The sequence below is a fragment of the Heliangelus exortis genome, chromosome 8 (assembly GCF_036169615.1).
Source record: "Heliangelus exortis chromosome 8, bHelExo1.hap1, whole genome shotgun sequence".
Classification (NCBI taxonomy): Eukaryota; Metazoa; Chordata; class Aves; order Apodiformes; family Trochilidae; genus Heliangelus; species Heliangelus exortis.
This window is the reverse complement of record NC_092429.1, coordinates 25,994,013-26,009,629: the sequence shown is the minus strand read 5'-3', so window position 1 is coordinate 26,009,629 and position 15,617 is coordinate 25,994,013. Positions and strand designations below refer to the sequence as shown.

Below are 15,617 nucleotides of genomic sequence, written 5' to 3'. Positions count from 1 at the left end.
CTCTCTCAGCCTCTCCTCATAGAGGAGATGCTCCCATCCCTCATCATCTTCATGCCCCTCCACCCGGCACTCACCATTGGAGCTATTTCTTGTCCTAGAGAGAGGAGATCTGGACACAGTATTCTGGATGTGTCTCACCAGTGCTTAATAGAGGAGAAAGACCACTTCTGGCAACCCCCCTCCCCATGCAGGCCAGAATACCACTGACCTTTGCATCAAGGCCTCACAGCTGATTCATGTTGGACTTGGTGCCCACCAGGACCCCCAGGTCCTATTCTGCCAAGCTGCTTTCCAGCTGGCTGCTCCCCAGCAGGTACTGGTGTCTGCAGTTGTTCCTTCCAGGTGTAGGACCTTGCACTTCCCTTTGAAATAATGAGATTCCTAATGGCCTGTTCTTCCAGCCTGACAAGGTCTCTCTGGATGGATGGCAGCACACTCATCCGGTCTATCAGCCACTCCTCACAGCTTTGTGTCATCTGAGAGTCTTGCTGAGGGTGCTTTCTACCCCATTATTCAGGCCATTAATGAGGAGTCTAAGCAGTAATGGTCACAGCATCAGCCTCTGAGGTGCAACACTAATGACTGCCCACACAGAGAACAGATTATGAGAGTGGCATGTATTGATAAACATGGACACAAGTGTGAGCAGTCAGTTGGCAAAGGATGAGAAATGTCTTGCTACACCTAGACCAGAAAGCCAGCACTCTGGTGAGGCTGTACTAGAGATGGCCAGACAGCTGGAGACCCACAGCAAAGCTACAGCATGTCAACACTGCCAACAGGAAACCAGACAACATTCACACAATGAGGGAAAGGAGACAAAGGACAGCAACGACAGACTGAACCCAGCAAGCTTCTGAGGAAAAGATGACATGATTTTTTGTGATGAGAGTACAAAAACTTTGCTTAAAAGCCAGTTTACTGTCATCAGTCAAGAGGAATACAACAGTCATAGTGACAACTTTTATAGCCACTGTCCCTCATCCTCATCACAAGTGACCCAGGCCAGACAGAAGCCTTGGTGTTGGTGAGCATGTGGCTATCAGAACGAGTGGTATCTGTGACAGGAGTGAAAGTGAGTGAAGAGAGACTCATTAAACCCATCACCCTCCTCTCCAATAATGCCTTTCATTGAGTTTCCTCACATTAAGTTCCTGAAGTCTTTCACATTTCCAATGTTTTAAATATATCACCTGTGTTCAAGAGTCTTCTCTGTTTAGATCAATTTTGTTGATTGTGCCAATCATCCTCATGACCCTCAGAACACACTATTGGGGTAACTGTTCCTACCTTGGCTATCCAAAGACTGTTAAGGACATGGTTTAGATCCCTTCCTGTGTCTTATATCTGAATGAGGGAAGAGTCACACACCCACTGAGTTAGCAGAACCCAGATCTCAACTATAGTCTTTATAAGTATGGGGTGTTACTAGCACAGGAGAAGGTAAATTACATCTTTTACTTCCTCCCTGACAACTGCAGCTGTCAGTCCTGAATTCTCCTTCCATTCCAAAAGTTCCTAGAGTCCTTGCATATTTCTATAACACACAGTTGAACTCCTTGGCTCCATGCCTACTGTACTCATCTTGTGCTTTTCTCTTACACACTGGAATCCAGAATGTGTGGAATTCTGCACAATTCACTCTCACATCCTTCACTTGCCTTCCCATCCACATAGACAAACACTTCAGAATTTTATTCTCTACTTTGGAAAGGCCCCATGTGCTGAACCTATACAAGGCACTACGGTCTGAACATCTGCCCCAACTGCATTGTGAAATACTTTCTCCCCCAAAACATTGCATACATACATACTCAACACAAATTGAAAAATAAATTTTAAAATATCATAATGTTGCAAACAATATACTACACAGTAAAATTACAAATGTACACCCAATAAAATCTGCAAATATATCTTAAAAAAAATCCCACAAGAACTTCTGTTTTAACCTAATATACACCAATGGAACAATACAAATTTATTGTAGTTGGTGAGTCCTTAAATTACTCATTTTCTAGAACTGAGGCAAAGGACTAAACATCAAACTGTAGTGTTTCCCTCCCCAATACTCTCTTTCAGAAGCAGAGGTCAAATCTCAAGTCCATTTTTAATACAATCTTTGCACAGATGATCTTTTTTCTGATTGGAAGAAACACCAGTATGGAAAGCCTCTTTCACAAGATAAGTGTTTTAACCATTATGGAAAAAGTCCTTGCTTAATAAACTATGAAATTTAACAGCACAAAAGGAAATTTAACACACAAAAAAGGGTGTCAGAGGGGTGTTCTGTCTGATGGGATGTTCTCAGCCCATTATTGGGCCACACTAAACATACACATTTTCCATCAGTGCTCTGATTCTAGGAAATAACAAAATTACTTTTTTCAAGACTGAAACTTTAAGCTCATTCAAAGCTATACATACTCAAAAAACCCCAGAAAAAACAGCAGACCTTTCAAATGACAGCTTGATATAGAAGCAAAACTAAGTTTCTACACCAATATAGTTGTGTTATATAGCAGTGCTCAGCAAATAAGTATCTTCTGAGCGAAACAAATAATATCCATCCTTGGGTTGGACGACTACAATACATTTGATAAACTGGCTTAGTGTAACCACTGTTTAGAAATCAATTAATGGATTAGCAACTTCTGGTATTTCTAATTTTTTTTTTTTGAGAGTGCATCCACTATTAGCTTGCATGGATGCAAGGAGGGAAAAGCTCAGCACTTTTTTTAAATACAAAAAATGTGTGTCTGTGTATAAACACACAAATGGGTACAAAAAGCAATAAACTAATTATTTCATTACTTTCCATATGCTACTGCCATTCTTAACGTTGCACACTCCTTTTCCTGTAAAAACCCCAAATAAGAAGAAATGAATATCATCCTTACCTTAATGTTGCAGGCTTGTTCCATCAGTCGTCTGGCGTTCTCTTCAGCTCTGTACCTCTTTGGCAACTGAACCCTGAAGAATTTCAAAGCTCCTTCAAAATCAGCTTGTAAAAGGTCCTCTTTTGAGGTCTGTAATTAAACACAGAGAACTGCCATAAACCCTCAGAACAATGCAGGTGTGTTCTTTTCCTGGATTTGTCATCCACTGAACGTATTCCAAACCACCAAAATTCACATTAGTTCAAACACATCCCTGAAATCTAGTGCTCTAACCCCTGTCTTATAAAACCAGACAGATGTTAAAGAATATTTGAGGAATCCCTAGAAAAGAGACACAACCAGAGGACTGTAACACATTAATGTGTTTTATCCTTCTGTACCTGCAGGGTAAGAAAGGGATTCTTGTTCAGCCTGTCAAGATGTCAGTCAAGTGAGGAGCAAAATAAAAAACAAGCAAACAACAAAAAGCAAGGAGAATTCATAATATTTTCTAGAGATCTTGTGCATTAGACCATTGCTGAGTCTCATAATGCTGCCATAAGAAGACAATGTATATGTGTGTGCATATGTATATTTACATGTATGGTTGCAGACACAAACAGTAGAAGGAGAAATACAGATGACTCGCAAGAGGCATCAGCAAGTTAATGTGCAGAAATCTGTGAACAATTTCTCAAAGAACACTCTGCCAGAAAAAGTTTTACATGTTTATTTCCCTATGTCTGATAGTACTGTACCTCTCGCTGTGGTATTAAGCCTAACAGGTCAGAAAAACCTTCAATATTGATCCAGTTCTGCTACTGACAGAGTAGTATGATTCACAGAGACAAATGTATGCACCTTGGGATTTCCCAACAAGTACACCAAGAGATCTACCAGATAGTAAATAGCTTCTTTAAAATGTTCACAGTATATCTGTGTCCAGACAAGACATTTAAAACAATCTCAAAAATGTGAATTCCAAGATCTCTAACCCAGAAAGACTCAGGAAGAATGTGTCAATGTAGACTACTGTAGTGCAGCATTTTCGCTACAAATATCCCAGAAACAGCAGGTACCTCTGGTTAATTGCCAAATTAATTGCTCAAGTGCAACCACCACCATTTTCATGTGCTCATTATTCTCCACTTCTCATGAGTAATGCCCTTTGTAACTTTTTGCCTTGTTATGGGCCATAACTGCACCACATATACATAGTTTCTAAATTAGATTCTTAACTCCATTCTCATCCATTCCACATCCTTTGGTGATACTGTTACTTCTCTTGGATGTTAAATTTGTTTCAACTAAATAAAACCAAGTATAGTTATCACTACAATGCAAAGAAAATTTTACTTTTATTTATGAGTCCCCACTATATACCCTACAAATTTTCATCACTAGCTCATTAAATGAAAAGAATTATGTCTGCTATGTAAAAGCTCTTCTTAAATGTACAAAAAATGTGTTTCCCCAAGCAAACTGAATTTCAATATGGTGCTGCAGATAAGTACCAGTAATACTAAAACCTAGCTCGAGCACAGGCCCTATGAAGAGAGGCTGAGAGAGCTAGGGCTGTTCAGCCTGAAGAAGAGGAGGCTCAGGGGAGACCCCATCGCTCTCTCCAACTCCCTGAAAGGAGGTTGTAGCGAGGTGGGAGTTGGTCTCTTTTCCCAGACGACTTTCAACAAGACAAGAGGACACAGTCTTAAGTTGTGCCAGGGGAGATTTAGGTTAGATATTAGAAAGAATTTCTTTACGGAGAGGGTGATCAGGCAATGGAATGGACTGCCCGGTGAGGTGGTAGATTCTCCGTCATTTAAAAAGACATTTAAAAAGAGACTGGATGGGGCACTCAGTGCCATGGTCTAGCAACCTTCCACTTTTCTCCTGAAAATGCTACAGCACCCTACACAGAGAGTTTATAAAAATATAACAATTTACCCACACTTCAATATGATGGGGGAAAGGGTTTTTGAAGATATTTAAATTAGGTACCAAACCTGCAATCGACACAGGAGTTAAGGGGGTATTTTCATGGTTACCCAGCACCTTTGATGGTGAAGATCATGAACTGACATCAGAAGTGTGCTTAGTCAAGAGTGTGTGAGGAAAAGATCTACATCCTGCATCTTTACTTGTCACTCTGTGTATTTTTGGAGAATACTTTAATACCCTAATGGGCACTCCATCGTAGTCTTTGGTACCTTAATCACAAGGAACGAGCAAGGAGATCTACTCGATCCTCCCTTTATTCGCAGACACAGAAGCTGCTGGGTTGTGGGAGGTGGCGAAGTTAATGTGGGTGATTAGAAAGGAATGTGCTGATGAAGTTACCTCGTTTACTAGAAGGAAGGGCAGAAAATTACTGGAAAAAAACCCAGAAAAATACTGGACCTTGTTGGGAGGAACCTGGCATAAATAAGACCCTCAGATGAATAGTTTGTCTCAGCAAGGGTAACTTGTAAGTCTATGAATACATCACAAATGGTGACAGAATCGGGTCTAGATTAAAAGCAGGTGTCACTCTGTTCCGGTGGCATAGCTTGGTTGAACTAAAGAGGAAAAGAAAAAAACATGCACACCCTCCAATTACCTGTGCTTGAACAACCAAGAACTAGAGATGGGGAATTCTCTTACAGCAGAACGGGAAGGTGTTCTGGTTGTGCTTAGACACCTACTGGATAAACAAGGTTGGGATTTAGACAGCACAGTCCTGAAGCAACTGCTTTTATGGGCCAAGGAACAGGAGCCCTCTTTAACCTCGCAGAATGTCTGTGATTCTGAAGTATGGGACAGAATCGGGGTCCGATTATAGGAGTTGGCAACACACTATGAAAAAAGCGCCACAGCATTGGTGGGACCGTGGCCAACTCTTTCTGAAGCCTTAAAAAGTGACATGGGGTAAAAGCCTCCTAACAGTGGCTGCTCCGTGGCATCGGAAGCAGTTACTTTGCTACAGCCTGGCGAGGCTGCAGTTCCTTTAATGCGACACCGATTTTACCCATGGTATTCAGATGGGGGATCGCTCTGTCCCCGTCATCCCGGAGACGCCCTCCGAGCATTTTCCCTTTGATCCCGGAGGGACAGATCCGAAGCGGGATCCGAACTTTCTCTTCCCTGCCCCACGTCTGGTAACGGACCGGCACCAGGGCCGGGTGCGTCTGCAGGAGAGGAGCGGTAGGACGGCTCGCAAAATGGAGGCACTGATGGACGTGGAGCCCTCAGATCGCAGGTGCTGAGAGACTCATCCGCCACACACGGGCCCTGCTCCTCCCTGAAGCACACGGTGTGTCCGCTCAGGTGCCCGGTGTGTCCCCTCCTTAAACCGCAGAGCAGCGGAGGTGGAGGGTCTCAGGTATCAGGAAGTGCCCCACGACCACCATGTGGCTGCTCGGCAGCCAGGAGCGAAGCGGAGGAGAGAGGAAAGGAAAGAGGGGAGAGGAAAGAGAAAAGAGACAGAGGGGAGGAGAGGAGGTGACGGGTGGGGAGGGTAGGGGAAGGAAGAGGTGGGGAAAGGAGGAGAGGGGAGGGGAGAGGAGGGGAGGGAGGGGGAGGGAAGGGGAGGGAAAGGGAGAGGAAGAGAGGGGAGGGAAGGGGAAGAGAGAGGAGAGGAGAGGAGAGGAGAGGAGAGGAGAGGAGAGGAGAGGAGAGGAGAGGAGAGGAGAGGAGAGGAGAGGAGAGGAGAGGAGAGGAGAGGAGAGGAGAGGAGAGGAGAGGAGAGGAGAGGAGAGGAGAGGAGAGGAGAGGAGAGGAGAGGAGAGGAGAGAGGAGGGGAGGGGAGAGGAGGGGAGGAGTGGGGACGGGTGGGGAAGGGAGAGGAGAGGAGGTGAGAGGGGAGGAGAGGACAGAGGTGAGGCAGGGAGGGGAGTGGAGTGGAGGGGATGGGAGGGGATGGGTGAGGAGGGGAAGGGAAGGGAGAGGAGAGGATAGGCAAGGCGTGGAGAGGAGAAGGAGAAGGAGAAGGAGAAGGAGAAGGAGAAGGAGAAGGAGAAGGAGAAGGAGAAGGAGAAGGAGAAGGAGAAAGAAGGAGAAGGAGGAGCTGGAACTCGAGTGGAGAGCCCGAGGTGTTCACAGCCTACAGCCCAGGAATAGAGGGCTTGAGGGGCTTGCTCAGCTGGCTATATCAGCCCTGCAGGCTGTTTGTAAGGTCCCAGAGGAGGGATGGATCTCCGTCTCCTTTTTTTAAAGTCAATATAAAGCAGGGATTGGATGAACCTTTAATGACAAATTAATAAAATGACAAAGGAGCCTGATGTGCCTCCATAGCAAAAAAGGCTTGCCCTCACTGACAGTGATACTGCAGGTATCTGGTCATTGGGCTGTCCTGCCTCCAGACATGCCCTTCAATAGCCCTACTACCTCTCAATGGTTTGTTGCCAAAACACTCCCTCCCACAGGAGATCAGTGCCAAGTACTCTGACTTATCATTATAGGGATGATATCTTGATAGCAAAAGAACAAATGCAAGTCGAGGATGTTCTTGCAGAAGTTATTGCCAATGTGCAAGCAGTAGGGCTTTGTGTAGCACCTGAAAAAGTTCAAAATATGGCTCCATGGCAATATCTGATTTGGAGGATACAAAATCAAACAATCAGGCTGCAGAAAATACAACTTGCAACAAGTATGCAAACTCTCAATGGCCTTCAGAGACTGCTGGGAGCTATCAGCTGCATCAGACCTCTTTTTAGGGATCACCATCCTCTGTTTTCATTGTTAAAAGGCAATCCAGATTTAGCATCACCCTGAACTTTGACCCACGAAGCACAACAAGCCCTAAATAAGATCTCTTCAGCAGTTTCTACTCAACAAGTCCATCATGTTATTGAAGGAACACCTGATTTGCTTTTTGTTCTTTTATCATCATTCCAGCTTTTGGGTTATTGGGATGATGGGTATCCCCTAACTGTTCTGTTTATTAGCAGGTATTGTATTAGGTTGGAAGGTGCCTTAATTTGGGGTCCATGTTCCAATCTTCCTGGCCCTGTGGCAGAAGGCAGTAAGATTGCTGCCCTTCTAGCAACTGTGGCTCCAGTCTAAAACATATTCATGATTCCCTAATACTCACTTATGGGAAATGCCATTTCCTTTAATAACTTGGGAGCAAGTGTATGCTTGTATTTCCACAGATTCTGGGCCACATTAAATCCCAGCAAGATCCCTCAGGCCACTCCCAAAGGAAAAGGACTGACATTCCCTCTGACTGTCCATGCAGCTGTTGAATTTTTTGTTTATGGACATGGTTTTGGTGGCTTCTACCACTTGAGACTAAAAATTTGAAAAGGGAGGGAAAACTTTTTGTAAAATTGTTAAGGGGAACTGTTATGTTGGGAGGTTTTGTTCTGTTGATATTTGTTTACCTTTAATTTGTATTAACCTGTGCAGTTATTAAGTTTGCTAAAAGAAGAAAGGGGAATGTGGGAGGTGGCAAAGTTGATGTGGGGGATTAGAAAGGAATGTGCTAATGAAGTTACCTTGTTTAATAGAAGGAAAGGTGGAAATTGACTGGGAAAATAACGGAAAAATACTAGACTTTGGTGGGAGGAACCTGGGAGAGTATTTCAGGAGGATCCTGGGGAATGGCTAAGAATTTAAATACAACCCTCAGATGAATAAAGTTTGTGTCAGTAAGGGTTACTTGTGAGTCTGTGAATAATGTGCCACACTGGGTCATCACTGCAGACACAAGAAAAGCTGCTTTCAGGATGCTGATGAGAATTTTCAGCTTTGAACACTGTTGCACCATGATTCTGTCCACAAAAAAAAAAAAATTGGCAGAAGGACCATTTGGCTGTGACTCAATCAGACAAGACAGATGTAGTGTTGACAGAAAGCTGGCGCAGTTGCCTATCTCATGTATCCAATCCACTCCTGAAGGCAGCTATGACCAACACATCCATCTCCTCTTCCCAACATCAAATTTTTCCTAGATGAGTTTTACTGTGCTGAGATATGCTCTTGCCACAGTTGAGACTACATCTCAACTGTGGTTTCCTATCCATAATGGGCTGTATTTAAGATTAGCTGCCAGCTGCAGAGTGGTGGGAGCAGCCAGCACCCAGGACCACTGCCAAAGCCCACCCTGGCACCAAGCCCCTCCTAGGCAAAGGGCAGCAGGGGAATGTGGACTGAAAAGCAATAAATGGTTGATAACCACTTTGCTTGAGAACCATTTCCCTCCTTCCCTCTCTGTAATGCCAGCAGCTGTGGGCACTACACAATTCCAGCAGATTTCCCTGTGACACTGAGAATGGTGAGACACTGGCCCAGCTTGCCAAGAGAAGCTGTGGATGCTCCATCCTTAGAAGTGTTCCAAGGCCAGACTGGATGGGGCTTGGAGCAACCTGGTCTAGTGGGAGGTGTTAGGTCCCAAGGTGTTAGGAGGGAAAGGTCCCTTCGAATCCAAACCAATCTGTGATTCTATAAACTCCCAATTCACCATCTTTGGAGACACGGCCTTTCCAGTCTCCTGTTCCTCATACTCTTCCAAACCTCAGCCCCCAACAAAACTCTAACCCCAACCAAACTAAAACCCATTTTGCTACTGCTCTTGGTTCTGCACTGAGGGTTTGTGGATATGGCAGTGCTGGCAGACAGCAATATCCCAGTCCAGGATTCCAACAGAGTGGGAGGGTGTTTGCAATGAAAACTCCTGGACAGTTGCTCCCAGTAGAAAACAAGCAACAAACACATTTTGCCAAAGTTTTGCATATTATCAGGTACTGAAATATCTTAATTTTTGGCAAGAATTCCTCCTAGAGGTTCTGGTTGGACATTTTGTTTTAATTTTGTATCTAGTATATTTTTTTTTTAAGTTAGCATAATGTATTGAGTGTTTTGAAATTTTTTTTAGAAATTGGAGGAGGAAAAACAAAACTGAAAAATGTAATAACGAATAATAAAACTACCCTGCCAAACTACAGAAAAATAGATGTACCAGTAGATGTATCCATAGGACTTCATTTAAAAATAAATACAACAAAAGAAGAAGGAAATAGGTCAGGAAAACAGCAATTACATGTAAAACATTTAAAGTCAGATTTAATTCTCTCCTAGGCTTCTCCTTGAATCACTGTTGTAAGGATATTTTAACAAATTTTAACAAATTACTCTCCTAAAATTGTATCTACTGAGAATTTTGAAGTCTCAACCCTAAAAAATATTTAGTCAATGAAAATCTCATAAGAATAATGGTGAATCATGGAAACAAGAATTTATGTGGTAACAGTTTGCTGAACTAAGGTTATAATTACTAAGAATGACAAACCATCATCACATCATCTAATTCAATAAAATGAGAGGTAGAGCCTATACTGCCCAGTTCTTTCTCCTTTCCTGAATATTTTAACTTCATTAAAATAATCAGTTGATCTAAAAATTGTTTTCATCATTAAAATCACAAGAAACCAAGTAACATTTGGGAGTATCACTAACCATGCTGCATACTTAGCATATTTTCTGCAAGCTAATCCTGTTTTAAACTAGGAAGCAACATAAAACCAGTGTGTGTGCATGCAGTATAAAAGAAAATTTAAAATTGGCATCACTGGCATTCTAAGATTCAATTTCTTGACATTTTGTTATTTTAATCAATAAATCATAAAGACATCTCAGGAACCTTTTCGCAGCTGTTTGACAGGCAGAGATATGTTAATTCCTTGGATTGTGTCACTCAGCTTGTAGAACTCATCAACACTTATTTCACTAAACCATCTGTAAGTTTAATGAACTGATAATTAAAGTTTGGCAGGTGCATTGCATTTTTTGCACCCAGGGACTTCAGGGCATCTATAATTCTTGGTGAATAATAATCCTATTTTTGGTTCAAATATATATTTTTTTAAACCAGGCAAAAGAGAAACTGTGACCAAAACATTATCTTTTAAAAGTCTCAGCTTGCTTTTTAGGGTTTGTCTACATATATCCTCCTCAGATGCCCTTCCCACATCACCTACATATTTCAATACATTTGTAAAATTATCTTCCATGGATTAGTTGAAACTATGGGAAAGAGCTTTCCCAGAGGTAATAGGGACCTTTTCAAACCTGAAGGTAAAGTTCTGGAAAACTGAAAATATTTAGAAAATAAGAACAGAATTTGAGAGACTTAAATGATGTTAATTTTGAAATAAATTGTTAGGTTAAATGATGTTATTACTACTTTCCCAAAAATATTAAGGAAAATATGATTAAGACAAAGGACAATGCCTTGGCCTTTATCTTTAATTTAATTTCTCTGTCTTTAATTATTAATTTGCAGTCTCACTTAATACTGACTATATCTCCTTAAACACCTGGGAACTAATATAGCAGAAGAAATTCCTGATCAACCACACTACATTTTCTTAATTTAATTGTTCCCCCTTCACAGAAACAGATAAAGATTACTAATTTCCATAGAATTCTATGTTTATAGAATAGTATATATAGTATATATATGTTTAGAATTTCTATAGAACATCAGTATAAAGTGCCAGTTTTACACTTCAATGAACATGTGTCAGGAACAAGACCAGGTTAAAGGCTGAAAAGGATCTGGCCAAACTCTACTCCACTACTTAGTATGCTATGTGTAAATCAAGAATGCTTGCAAGTTTCCTTACACTGATTTTTTTTCAGAACGTTATCTTTAATCTGTAATGGACCCAGATGCACTTTTAAGTTCTTCAAAGAAGATACGCAATGGAAAATCAAGGTACATGAGCTGTTTCTTCTAACCTGATAGTTCTGCTTCCACTGGTAGCAACAAGATCACAGCACTGCATGTTGTACAACTTTGCCCTGTGCTGCGCTTAAAGATGAGCCCCAGATGTGAAACCAGGTCCAAGACTCCCTGAGGAGACTCAAGAGGGTGAATTTGCCCTTCTGTGCTGCCAAGAAGGGCAAGGATGGATAAACTTGGGATCCAGGAAGGTTTGATGGGTAAAGCTACACTACTACAGCTGAACTGGAATATTCCTCTAGCACAATACATCAAAATACTCCTTGTATTGGTGTTGCTTATGTCCATTTCTTTACTGTGAAAGCTATACAGTCAAAGTCACTTTTTTCTGAATAAAATCTGTCCCCTTTGTTTATTGCAAAGGTGTTATTAATGTAATTAAAAAAAAAAAAAAAAAAAAAAAAAAAGTTTTCGTTTTGTGTGCAATGAGTTGGCATCCAGAAATATGACAATAATCTTGGGTACACCCAGTAGCATCCCTCTGCTCAATCATTGTGCTTACATGTAGCTGCAGACTTACAAAGGTAAGGTTCATTCTGCCAGATAAAATGCTGATGAATGTGGCTAGGTGAAAACACAAAATCTACAAGCTTCATCCACTCATGGTGGTCCCAGAGGGATAAAGAATTAGTGCTGTTTCACTTGACTACCATTGTAGTTAGCTGGTGCAGTGAGTAGGTGATCCGAATTTTTCTAAGGGTGGTATCAAGGTTGTAGATTCTCACACCACCTTGCATCTCCCCATCCTAGACATTTACTCCCACAGTGATGGCAAGGGAGAAGCTTAGGCTTGTAAAAAAGAATCCAGTTCTTAATCTTATGAATCACCAAGGTTTTGAAGTATCTTCAGTTCTGATTAAAGTACAAATTCTTAGTCCTTAGAGATTTTTCATTTTTAAAAAATCATCAGCATCAGAGTCTCTCCTCCTGTGTGGAAGCGATTTATGTCAAAAAGGATATATGTCAGAAGAGGTATATTTAGCTAATAAAAGCTGTCAGGGAATCATATTGAGTCCACAAGGCCCTCTATTAACACAAGCATTATTTTGTATTGCTTTGTCTTTTCCTCCTTCTCTAATATACAATATTAGGCCATTGAGCAAAGTGAAGCTGCCTGGGTGATGAAGTGTGCTAAATTCCCTGGTACTCTCCTCCTGGAGAGCCAAATACAAAGCCTGATTAAGTCAAGTGAAAAAGAGCTTAGTGGTTTTGTCTCTGCTTTCCTTAAGCTCATCACTGAACAATTTAGAACGATTTGGCAGTCCAGGCCCAAGAGACCATCAGCACTAAAGCAGCAGGATGGGATGGAGGAGTCTTTCAGTACACTTGGAATGTGTAATGCTTTGTAAGCATTACTCTAGGAGGTAACCTGGATACAACCACGTGTTACTAGCCACTACACCCAGTTCTGCAAGAGACTGTAGATAGCCAAATTCATCTGTACTTTTACTAGCAATCAATCAGTTTGAGATTTATTATTATTATTATCATCATCATCATTATCATTATTATCTAACATGCCACAGCACAGGGACACACTGGTTCAACCAACCACCTTTTTTCCTTCTTTTACACTGAACATTATTTAATACACAGAGCACATTCACTGATGTGAGGGTACCATAGGACATGGGTGGGAGGACGTGTTTCAGTGGCACAATTCCATATAACTACAATATAGGATTGCACAGGGCATGGAAATCCAGGGAAGGCTGGAAAACAGGATGGGATCAGTAATGAACTGTCTTTGTATGCATCAGAAAAATGACGTCTTGGTGTACAAGGCCAGTGACCAAGTGCACCTTCAAGCCAGGTTTAGTTAAAGTGCCCAGAGCACACCCAGCTAGGATTAGGTACTGAGTGCTGGGTTCACCACTGTTTTGTGGCTCTGTGGAAATCATCAAAGCATACTTCTCTGTACTCCACTAACATGCCACACCAATTTCAGGCCACTTCCCATACAGATAATTTGCCATGACAGATACAAACACCTTTAACAATTTATTTCCCAGACAATTCAACACTTGTATTTTAAATTTTTATACATAGTGTCAACTGCCTTTTCCAAATCAAACAGTAGAAAGCCAAAATACATCAACGTAACTTGATTTTTTATAAATGTTTAAAACTAATCTTTGATGTCACAAGAATAAAATTTGAAATGCTGAACATCAGTATTTAGAAGTAGACAGGGCATGCTGCTTACATGGAATAAGGATTAAGAACAAAAGCATTCATGGCTTTAGGAAATGTGGTGTTGTGGGTTTTTTTACAAGGCACCCATGGCTGTGAACCCTTCAAGCCAGTTAAGGAGTGGCACTGATCCCTATTAGCAGGTCTAGTGTCCAGCTCTCCTGACTAACATGAAAGACTCGGTGCTTAGCAGATGGGTTATGAGAAACTGAGAGGAAAAAATAAGAGACCTCTCACGCCTCCATTCCATGTCAAGAATCCTGGTAGGGGGGAAGGGAGGGGAAGCAGGTTTGTCGAGGAAGATGATAACTTAGCAATGGTTTAGTGTCAAGAAAATGTGATCTCACCGCAAGCAGCCGAGGCACAAACAGGCGATGCCCCATCCCCAGAAGTTCCAGCACCCGACACGCATACTCATTCACCAGCTTGCTTCTCTCGTCGTGCATGTCCTGGGACTTTTTGACAGGTGGTGTGAGCTTGGCAGCTGGGGTTTTGCAAGGTACCCCTTCATCCATTAGCAGGAAGTAATAAGAATCCAGATTGAGGAGAACAGGCTTTGAACTGCAATTTCAAAAAGTGGAAGGGGAGGAGAGGCCAGGCTCGAGATCCTGGGGATGGGCTCCCCTACAGCAACGCCCGTGGCTCTCTCTTTGGGAAGGGAAAAGGCTTTTTGCTAAGAATCAAGGAAAAATATGATCCGCTGTGCTGCCTCAGTCAGAGTCCGAAGTAAATTGGAAAAACAAACCCGAGAAAACATGGATCTAAAAATGTCCTTTAAAAAGCAGGAAAATGGCAGAAAATCAGTGCAGGCGACCTGGAATGGAAGCAGGGCAGTGGAAAGCTTTCAGGGCCCAGGGTGCGTGGCTGTGTGTGCCAGCAGCAACGATAAGAGCAATAAAGCCAGGGCAGTCCCGAAGCTGCACAGAGAAAAAGGATGAGCTCATTGCAATCCCTGCTCCCTGACGATCCCGGCGGCTGCCGCTGCTGCTGCTCGCTGGGAATCGGTAATGAAGGGGTAGGCAGGGGGGGCTGGGAGGAGGGGGCGTGAATGAGCATGCAGGGAGCGTCTCGGGGGAGAATGCTGTAATAAGAAGCCAATAGTGAGCGGCTGGACGGCTGAGCTCCCCCTCCCTGTCACCCTTCAATCTTTTGAAGGCTTTTTTCTGTTGAATCCCAGGCTCATGAAATATGAACTGCGGGGCTCTGACATCCGATGGTTGGGAGGAACCCCGCTTGCCAGCCCGTAGCATGACTTCTGGTCCATCTGCTTCCAAATAATGCAAATGCCGGCTCAGGGAAACCCGGAGACAGACAGGTAGGGCAGGAGCCCCTCATCCCTTCCAAATGATGAGTGGGAGAGGGATAAGGATGTTGTGAGGAAGTGCTGGTGAGGGGAGAGCAGCATGCAGCATCCAAGAAGCTGAGAGCCACAGCCCATCTTTGCAGAGCCTGGGCAGGGTTGGATTAAATAATGAAATAATGAGAATTTCAAGCCTGATTTTCTTAGAATGCATTTCTAAATTTGGAGAGGATGGGGAGGGAGGGAAGGAATGATGTCAGCACACACGTTTGAATGGGTTCTCGAAATAAAGTGCACATTTGTAAGGAAAAGGCTATGATGTCACATCTTCAGCCACCTCGCATGGCTCCTGCAGAAGGAAGGAAAAGGCCAGGTGCCTCTGCCATCTGTTACAGCCAGCCCGGCAGGGACGGCTTCATTTCACAGGTTTGGATTTTAGAAAGCAGGTTTTTGTGCTGCTTCATCTTCCAATTGCTGAATTCTAAAATCAGCTCTGTAACAGAACCATTGCACTTCCCCTCGG

The 15,617-nt window shown here is 42.7% G+C and overlaps 1 protein-coding gene across 5 annotated transcripts in view; it reads right to left on the bottom strand.

The window, feature by feature from the left end:
* RABGAP1L (RAB GTPase activating protein 1 like) overlaps nucleotides 1-15,617 on the bottom strand; it is a 232,724-nt gene that overhangs the window by 52,823 nt on the left and 164,284 nt on the right. For 4 of the 5 annotated variants that reach the window (XM_071751126.1, XM_071751128.1, XM_071751127.1 and 1 more), the window contains one exon: nucleotides 2,901-3,029. In XM_071751126.1, the coding sequence (XP_071607227.1) occupies nucleotides 2,901-3,029 (129 nt within the window). Of the gene's footprint in view, nucleotides 1-2,900; nucleotides 3,030-14,141; nucleotides 14,805-15,617 lie in introns of those variants that run through there. The other variant, XM_071751130.1, reaches the window with a different exon arrangement.